The sequence below is a fragment of the Neophocaena asiaeorientalis genome, unplaced genomic scaffold (genome assembly GCF_003031525.2).
Source record: "Neophocaena asiaeorientalis asiaeorientalis breed wild unplaced genomic scaffold, Neophocaena_asiaeorientalis_V1.1 scaffold220, whole genome shotgun sequence".
In the NCBI taxonomy this organism is placed as follows: domain Eukaryota; kingdom Metazoa; phylum Chordata; class Mammalia; order Artiodactyla; family Phocoenidae; genus Neophocaena; species Neophocaena asiaeorientalis.
The window spans coordinates 3,659,464-3,669,914 of NW_020174042.1; the positions used below are offsets into that span (position 1 = coordinate 3,659,464).

The 10,451-nt window shown below is 40.3% G+C and overlaps 1 protein-coding gene across 2 annotated transcripts in view; it reads right to left on the reverse strand.

Moving 5' to 3' along the window:
* The window catches only part of UBQLN1 (ubiquilin 1), a 45,608-nt gene extending 35,741 nt beyond the window's left edge, over positions 1-9,867 (reverse strand). The window contains exon 1 of one of the 2 annotated variants that reach the window (XM_024753776.1): positions 9,467-9,867. In XM_024753776.1, coding sequence (XP_024609544.1) covers positions 9,467-9,649 — 183 coding nt within the window. In that variant the 5' untranslated portion in view covers positions 9,650-9,867. The remainder of the gene's footprint in view (positions 1-9,466) is intronic. The other variant, XM_024753777.1, reaches the window with a different exon arrangement.
* Positions 9,868-10,451: the final 584 nt, after the last annotated feature.

Consider the following 10,451-nt stretch of genomic DNA (forward strand, 5'->3'; position numbering starts at 1 on the left):
ATCATCAAAAAATCTAGAAACAACAAATGCTGGAGAAGGTGTGGAGAAAAGGGAACACTCTTGCACTGTTGGTGGGAATGCAAATTGATACAGCCACTACGGAGAACAGTATGGAGTTTTCTTTAAAAACTACAAATAGAACTACCATATACCTCAGCAATCCCACTACTGGGCATATACCCTGAGGAAACCATAATTCAAAGAGTCATGTACCAAAATGTATATATATACACTAGGAAACGTAAGGTAGATAGCTAGTGGGAAGCAGCCGCATAGCACAGGGATATCAGCTCAGTGCTTTGTGACCGCCTGGAGGGGTGGGATAGGGAGGGAGACGCAAGAGGGAAGAGATACGGGAACATATGTATATGTATAACTGATTCACTTTGTTATAAAGCAGAAACTAACACACCATTGTAAAGCAATTATACCCCAATAAAGTTGTTAAGAAAAAAAAAAAATGTGGCCTGTGAGGCTCAGAGGCGTCAAGCGCCTTGCCGAAAGTCAGATCTCTCAAATTCCAAGGTTCATGCTCTCTCCAAAATGCAGACCACATTTCAATGTTAATAATGACAACACCCTTTCCCTACTTCTCAAAATATTAATAAAAACACAAATAATCATAAATAGTGGAATGAGTTAGCTCTACACATGCCAATATGGAAAGACTGCAAAGATACAAATAAAAAGAGTAAGGTAAAAGTGTGGGTAATAATCCATCTGCTTAACAGGAATAAATAGAAAATTATATATGGGTAAATAGAGAAACACGTTTCCGGACCGAATCAGATAGATAGATACACATTTAGAGTAACTTTTTTTGAACGGGTCCCCTTATTTCATACTTTTCTACATCATTTGAACCTCCTAAAGTAACAGCATGCATAATGTATTTCATTTTCTTTGCAGTCTGTATTTTAAAAATGAATAAAGCCATATCCTTTATGAAAACTGGAGAGAGCTTTAAAGGCTATACAAAATTTATCAAAAACATTTTACTAGTCTAGAAATCTGTATAGAAGCTGCTTAATCAATAAACCAAGCAGTCTGTGTTGTCATATCTACAGAACATCAAACTAACTCAGAATGGCATGAACTTACCTGGAACAAACCAGAGTTCATATCTTCTTGTAATGAAAGTATTTGCAAGATAGAGGCGCATATATATACATTTTATTTATGCTTATAATAAATGGAATTTGTTCGGTATGTTAACTCAGTAATATTGGCATCAAACAGATTTGAAGATAGCAACTTTAGTCTCTTAATAAATTCCCAATCCTAATTTTAATGGGATTTTCTTTTTAAGCTGCTCAGATACAAAAACAACTAAAATAATGCCTTTAGACATTTGATTGAACTACGAATAAACGTCACATTTTTCTAAGTAAATCACATTGTTAAAATAGTCCCAACTAAGTACAAAATACTGCAAATAAATCTTTAAAACACTATTTGTTCATTCACTCAATAAATATTTGCATTATTCAATGTGTGCCAAGTGCAATACGAGGTAGGTACAATGGGATTAAGAGGTAAGCAAAACACCCCTACCTTTGTAAATTCTGACAGTATGGGGTGGAGAGGAAAAAGTCCATATAATCACAAAATGGTATCAAGAGATTATAGTCATTGATCTAATTTAGATTGATGAGTCCAATCAACCTTTAATGAACTGACATTTAAATAAACCCAAAGGCTGAAAAGCCAACCAGAGGAAAGTCAAGGCAGCTTGGAGCAGTGGTTAGGTGTGGGCTCCAAAGTTAGTCACTGGATTTCAATCTAGGCTGCACTATTTAACAGGCGTATAAATTTAATCACATTACTAATCTGAGTTCCGGTTTCTTCACTTTAAAAAAGAGGAAACAACAGTACTTTCACCATAAAGTGAAACTTAAAAAAAATAACAATAATGCAGTATGCCTTGATAAGCCTGGAATAAGTACTGTTATGTTACTGTCATTAGCAGCATTGGCAAAAGCTCAGAAAGGGAAAGAGCTAGTGATAGTTGGAGGGAAAGACTTAAAAATGGCTGAAATGCAGTGAATAAAGGGGGAGAGGTAAGTAGGGAATGAAGCATGAAGACTTTATTAGCTATGCTATCTAATTCGGAAGTCTCTAACCAAATGTGGTTATTGAGCACTTGAAATGGGGCTAGTCCAAATTGAGATGTGCTGTGTGTGTAAAATACACACCAGATCTTGAATGCCTAATATGAAAAAAAAAGTAAAATATCTCAATTTTTAAAATATCAATTACATGTTGAAATGATACTTAAGATATACTAGGTTAAATAAAACATATTTAACATTACAATACCCAAATGATAGAAACAACCCAGTGACACTGACAGCTGAATGGATACACAAAGTGGGTATATACATACAATGGTATACACATACAATGGAGCATCATTCAACCTTAAAGAGGACGGATATTCTGTCACATGCTACAACATGGGTGAAACTTGAGGACACTACGCTAAGTGAAAGTCAGTCACAAAAGGGCAAATACTATGATTCCACTCTTATGAGAAACCTATAGTAGTCAAATTCATAGAGACCAAAAGTAGAATGGTTGTTGCCAGAGGCTGGCAGGAGGAGATAATGGGGAACTATTGTTTAACAGGTACAGGGTTTCAGTTTTTCAAGGTGAACAGAGTTCTGGAGATGGATGGTGGTGATGGTTGCACAAGAATATGAATGTATTTAATGTCACTGAAGTGTACACTCAAAAATGGTTAAGAGGGTAAATTTTATGTTCTAAATATTCTAATAAAAAATTAATTTTATTTTTGAAGTGGCTGAGAGAACTTAAATTACATATGTAGCTTGCATTATCTCTATTGGTCACACTGTTAAACTTAAGTCATGGCAAAATTTTCCAATGAGAAGGGTTTTGAGGAAGTGTGACAAAATCGAGATCCAGTAAGCCCTAATGCCCTAAAGGCAGGGGTCAGCAAACTTTCTGTAAAGGGACAGATAGTAATGCTTTCAGCTCTGTGGGCCACATGGTCTGTCCTGAAAGCATAGATAATAGAGACGTGCATGGGCATGGTGGATTTGGCCCACTCTAGTTTGCTGACACCTGCCTTAAGACACCAACTGTAAGCAATGGCTCCTACCAGCTAGACTGCTGAATTTTCAGGAATTGTGTAAGCCAGTTTAAAATCAGTAGCCTAAAATCTTCCATGGTGAGAGGTATTTACAAATGGAAATCAGCAAACACTACAGTAAATCAGTGCTGTTTTTCCCCAAAGAACTAGTTGATAAAACATTTAGCAGCACACCCTACTTTATGTAAAGAATTAACTTCTCGGGCTTCCCTGGTGGCGCAGTGGATGAGAGTCTGCCTGCCGATGCAGGGGACACGAGTTCGTGTCCCGGTCCGGGAAGATCCCACACGCTACGGAGCGGCTGGGCCCGTGAGCCATGGCTGCTGAGCCTGCACGTCCGGAGCCTGTGCTCCGCAACGGGAGAGGCCACAACAGTGAGAGGCCCGCGTACCGCAAAAAAAAAAGGAAAAAAAAAGAAAGGCTATTCTAGAAGAATTGTTCCAGTAACCAGAAGCGAGAGTGAACACCCTGTGGCAGTCAAGAGTGGTTAGCTAAGGCGAGAGCAGTTTAAAACGAAGCCGTGAGAGGAGGGCTAGAAACCAATGAGATTATGTACACACTCAGCCATCCAAATCCACAAATGCAGAGGGCGACTGTGGAACTTGAGCATTTGTGGGTTTTGGTATCCACAGTGGGTCCTGGAACCAATCCCTGGCAGATAGCGAGGGACAACTGTACTGCATTCAGTAATGACTGAACAACTGGTAGTAATTATTAATTACACATCATGCATATGACAGATTCACTTGTAAACAAATATTTACTGAACACATACTATGTGCTAAGCTCTGGTAACACAATAGTGAACAATCACAGATCCTCTCTAGCAAAAAAAAAGCATTAATCAAATAATCACATATAGACTTTAAATTGTAATAAATTATGACCAAAAACAGGGTGCTGTGAGAAAGTACGATGGGGAATCCCAATCAACTCTGGAAAATCAGGGATACTTCTTTGAGAAAGTGACCTTTGCACTGAGAATGGGCAAAGAGTAGGAGGCGTTCCAGGTAGCAAGAACAAACTGCACAAAACTCCTGAGGCAGGAAAAAAAATGTGATTAACAGGTCAAGGAACTAAGAAGTCAATAAAGCAAGAGCCAAGGAGGAAAGATGGTGTCAGAATGGAGACACAGGATAGAATCTTATCTCACAGGGCCTCATGGCCACATTACATAAGTCCAAGATCAATGGGGAGCTGTTAGTTTTATGTAGAGAATAAAATGATCTGATTAATATTTTTCAGAGATTGCTCTAGGAATTAATGGGGGAGACTGACCAGTAGGCTACCACAGTTTCTAGGCAAGAAATAACGGTAATTTATTGAAGTCAATCCTCAATCTTTTTTTTCAATTAATTAATTTATATATTTATTTTTGGCTGCCTTGGTCTTCACTGCTGCGCACGGGCTTTCTCTAGTTGCAGCGAGCAGGGGCTACTCTTTGTAGCAGTGCGTGGGCTTCTCATTGAGTTGGCTCCTCTTGTTATGGAGCACAGCTCCAGGCGCGTGGGCTTCAGTAGTTGTGGCACGCCAGTCTCAGCAGTTGTGGCTCACGGGCTTAGTTGCTCCATGGCATGTGGGACCTTCCCAGACCAGGGCTCGAACCCGCATCCCCTACATTGGCAGGTGGACTCCCAACAACCACTGCGCCATTAGGGAAGCCCAATCCTCAATCTTATAAGTATCTACGTAATCTATTAAATACTCCATTGCAGCAATTTTTGGCCTCAGGACACAACTCTTACAAATTTGAACCCCCAGAGTTTTTGTTTATGTAGGTTATATCTATTGATATACTAGAAATTAAAACTGAGAAATCTTTGAAAAATTCATTCAAGATAACAAACTCATTACATTAAATACCTTTTTTATGAAAAATAGCTATTTTCCTAGTTTGAAGAATAGCACTGTTTTAAATTTTTGCACATCACTTTAGTCTCATAATAGAAGACAATTGGATTTTCACATCTAAAAGATTCTGAAAAAGTACGCTGCTTGTTTGTGATAAAACTAGAGTGAAAAACACAAATAACCTCTCAGAACTATCATGAAACTAATTTTGATCTTATGATCCTCCGAGAAGGGCCCTGGTGACCCCCCAGACCATATTAAGAACTGCTGCTTGAGCAACAGGAAGCCAAGCAATCACAGTAAGGTACTTCATAGCAATTAGGAAGACTACGATCAAAGACAGACCAATAACAAGTGTTATACACAATGGAAAGTGATTGGAATCCTCATGCACTTCTGGTGGGAATAAAAATTGGTACAGCCACTTTGAAAAATAGTTTGGCAGTCCCTCAAAAAGGTAAACACAGAGCTATCACATGACCCAGTAATTCAACTCACAGGCATATGCTCAAGAAATATGAAAACATATGGCCACAAAAAACTTGTATAAGTATTCACATAGGCGTTATTCATAATGGTGAAGAAGTAGAAACAACCCAAATGTTCCTCAACTAATTGAAAAATAAAATGTAACATATATATCCATACATGGGAATATTATTCAGCAATAAAAAGGAAGTACTGATACATGCTACAACATGGATAAATGTTGAAAACATTATGCAAAGAAACAAGCCAAAAGTTTTCAAAATCTGGTGTGTATTTTATCCCTACAGCACATTTCAAATCAGTCTAGCCATATTTTAAGTGTTCAACAGTCAGATGTGGCTGGTGGCACCACTGTGGACAAGAGCTCTAGATCTACCCTACAAACTATAATTTTAAATGATGTTTGTGATGATGACACTGATGCAATGTAATTTCTCTTATCAAGGAAAGGTTCACTTCTATTCAATACATAATATTTACGTTATGTCTAAGTATGCTAGTATTTTTCTAAAAGATTCAAGTGACAAAGGTATTTTCTAAAACTAGAATACACACTGCCTGAATACTTCAGGTGACTGCATTTCAAAATCTTACACTATCATCTAGAGAGCCACAAAAATCCCAGAACAAGCTAGTTAGGAGCTAGTATACAAAACGGCCCTTCCCATTCTCTGCACTAATTTTAACCACTCACACACAGACAACATTCCTCTGGACTTCATCTTGTTTAACACTTAGAAATCCTCAAACTGTTTCCAACAGAAAATAATGAATAATTAATAGAAAACATAATCTCATACACAGGGACTTTTTGCCATTACACATTTTTAAAAATCTATCTACTTATATTATGAAAACCCTTATTAATGAAATCATCTTGGAACATACATAGTGAAGTTTATATTCTAACCACCTTTAGTTAGAAATTTAAACATTACTCAACTGATTCTGAGTACGCAATGAAAAATAAATTTCACTTTAATTTTTAAAAAGTATAAGCTTTATTATCAATTGAACAAGTTAAGAGTGTTAAATACAAACTGTATTAAAGTATCTTGTTTCTGCCTGTTATATACAAACAGAAATTGAGGGAAAAACAAGAAAATTAATAACCACCTTACAACTTTTTTATACCTAAGAGATTTAATATAGTTTCATCAATTATTAGAACATGTTCATATAAATACTACTTCAGCATAATGTATTGAGAATTTACATTATATAGAAACAGTGAAAGAAAATTTAAATTGCAGAAAATGGGATTTGCCTGATAGAAAGCCTAAGCTTTCAATATCATCCTTTTGTAGGTCTTTTGCTTACCCTCTTTACCTCTAAGATTAGATAAGAATTTTCTGAACCAAATACTTCCCAATTTTTTACTAAACATTTTTAGTGAAATCTCAACGTCATTAAGTTTATTTTAATGACAAATTTTAATCTGTAGCAAATAGTTTAAATCTGTGAAACCCTTAGAAAAAATTTAAAATTATAAAATGACAGATCCTTTTTTTTGTGCTTCAGGTGGAATTTTACAAACCATGTGAAAACTACTTTTCTTATTCTTGTACATTTTTCTGTATGTACTTCCCCTAACAGAGCCCATAGGTAGTTCAATTTGTCTTCTGGTTCTTGACGCAGTGATGAGCTTCAATCTTTATCACGTTTTCTGCTTCAACAGAAAGTATTCGTCAAAACAAAAATTCAACTGCCATGACAAAAAGTTGCTACAGAGACTTTAATTTTATCTATTAAAATTTTACTTTGGTTACAGAGGAGTAAAACTAAAACTTGCACAGAATTTGAAATTCTAGTTTCACCATCACAAAAAGTTAAAAAATCCTCACAGATAAAAGCATAATAAACTGAACTAAATGAATTCTTCTATTTACAAAATATTGACTTTATTTCTAATCTTTTACAGTAAAATACTGAAAGCAGCCAGGATGGCGAAGACCTGAACCAGGAATCCTAGATAGAACTACAGGCTTCAAAAGTTAATATGGCTACACACCCACTAAAAAAAGACTGATACTATCAAATGTTAGGAGGAATGTGGAGCAACGGGAATTCCCATGTACTGTCAGTGTGACTGTAAAATGGTACAAGCACTTTTAAAAAACATAGCTCCTTATGAAACTAAACCTACAGCTACGCTATGACCCAGTCATTCCACTTCTAAGCACTTGTAACAGGAGAGATAAACGCATTTGTCCAACAATACAGATTTGTATAAGAGTACTCATAGCAACTAACTGGAAAGAGCCCAGGTGACCCTCAACAGGAAAATGGATAGATTATGGTGGTATATTCATACAACGGAAGACAACACAGCACTGAAAAGGAAAGAACTACTGAGGATACACGAGACTTAAAAACACTAAGCTGAATGAAAAAGCCTTTCCCAAGAGTACATACCATATAATCCCACTTATGTGAAATTCTAGAATAAGCAAAACAAGTCCATGGAGGAAAAATATCAAAACACTGGTTGACAGAGGGGAGTGACTGAACTGACTGGAAAAGGGCAAGAGGGAACTTTCTAGTTAATTACAAAGTTCTACAACTCCATTAGGCTTCGGATTAAACAGGTGTATGTATTTGTGTAAACTCGTGGAATGGCAACCTTGCGCATTTCACTGCAAGTCAAACTTACGTAAAAAAAAATTTTAAGTTAAAAATTGAACTCAGGTTAATGATATGCACATTGCTTAAGTGCTTTTTAAGGGTAACATGTACTAATACTTGCAACTTACTTTGAAATGCACCCCAAAAATCAAATTGACTGATAAATGATTAATTGTGCCATACAGCAAATAAAGCAAAACTCTAATTTAGGTGAGGGACACATGGGTGTTCACTGCACATTTCAATTTTCCTGTAGGCCGCAAAATATTAAAATGTTAAGGAAAATTTTTATAGGAGAATTGAGAGACCAAAAGAAGTGATTCAATAGGTGGTCAAAGTTTCTCACTACACACCACCTTTCAGAATTACATTAAAAAATACCCCAATCATTTATTATTCCTAGGGAAATCTGTAGGTACATTTCAGGAATTTTTGCTTCTTCATAAACTGTTCACATTGCCTGAAATCAATTCAATAATTAGGGCAATATCCTGGGACGTATATTCAACAACAAACTAAAACGATTTGTTAAATTCCTCAAGATTATTAACTACAAAATTTGTATTCCTGAACAGATTTTAAGCCGTGAATTATTTTTTATTTTTCTCCAGTAACTCCAATTTCGTTCTCTTTTATCAGATTGCAAGCGCTAGTATCTGAAGAACATAGCTATCCCTCTAAAATGAAACAAAATCCTCCCCAACGATTAGCATCTAAGGGATAACAAATATACTTTAAAAAGAAATCCAGCAAGTCGTAACTGAAAGTCATCCACCTTTCTCCTTAAGCCTTATACTATTAAAATGCGGCTGAAAGCAATTTCTACATTATAGTTAATTTTTTCTTTAAAGACTGGAAGGTGGGGAAGATTTCAGCAGAACTAAATGTACACGTGATCCTCACCCCCCAAAATCCACCTTAACCCGCAGGCAGGTAAAACAATGAGCACCCCCTCTTTTTTTTCCTTCATGAGACAAAACCGCGTACTAGGCTAAGGCAAACCCTCGCCCAGCCTCCACCCCGCCTGGAGCCAGGCGGCGGGTCCCTTTCCTTTGTGAGGAGCCGGAGGGAGGCGGCTGGGGGCGGGGAGCTGGGGGAGGCGGCTGGGGGTCTGCGGAAGCCCGAGCAGGAGGAAGGCGCTGTGGAAAGCGGCGTCGGCACATTCCGCAAACAGGCCGCGCGGCCCCGCCACAAACCTCTGCGGCGTCCCCAGGTGCAAACCCACGAACCTGGGTGTGATCTAACTTGGGAGGAGACCCGGGAGAAAAGCCGAGGGCAGCTCCGGGGACGACCCCCTCCTCCCAGGCCCTTGCAAAAGCTTCTCCCGCCGCGGGAGGAGGTCCTGCCGCCATCCCCACCCCGCCCCGAGCCTCGGGCGGCCCTCACCTGCTGGACGGAGCTATTCTCGGGCACTGCGAACTCCTCCTTCTCCTTCGGGGTCTTCACGGTGACTTTCATGATCTTGGGTTCCGTGGAGGCAGCGGCGGCGGCGGGGGCGCCGGCACCTTCGGCAGCGGCGGCGCTGTCCTGGGAGCTCGGAGGGCCGCCGCTTTCACCATTCTCGGCCATGGCGGCGGCGGTGACTCAGGCGCGCAGGAGGGAGCGGGCGAGCAAGGGGGAGCCAGGGGACGCCAGAGCCGGCCAGCCCGAGCAGCGGAGAATGTGGGGCACGTCGCCTCAGTGACAACGGGCGCAAGGCCGCCGTAGCGGGCGAGGGGCCGCGGAGCTTGGCGTGGGCTCCGGCGCAGGCCCGGCTCGGGCGCTCAGCAGCCGCCGTGTGCTCAGACGCCACTCGGTCGCAGCGACATCCGCAGCCGCCGCCGCTTCTCCTCCCCACCCCTCCCCCCACGTCCCTCCGCCGGCGCCGCGCGGGGCACGCCGGGTAACGTGGCTGGCGACGTCGCCGAGTCATGCCTGCCTGCTGCCGCTTGGAGCTCTGGCCGGTTTTCTTTCCCTCTCCCGTTCCATTGCAAAGCGTAGGCGCGTTCAGAGAGAAGGACTAAAAACAAAGTGGGGCGGAAGAGGTCAGTTCATTCCTTTTTACCCCTTTACCAAAAAATGAATTTGCGGCTTCTGGGAGGCACCGTAAGGGCGCACCGGGATGACGTCACGGCTAGCGAAATTACTGGAAAGGGGGCTCGACCACTGGGCGCTGAGGTCGGAAATACGCCTGCGCGCTGGCGGGCTAGGTAGTTTCTTCCACCCAGTCATCTCACACCCCGCGGTTACGGTGCGCGCCCACTCCGCGCCTGTGCTGGCTTCGCATACCCCACTGGGAGGAGGGTCTGAAACATGCCTGCGAGGTTTTTTTGTGGTTCATTTTTTTTTATGTGGTTCATTTTTAAATGTGCTTAAGTTTTGCATACTTGAA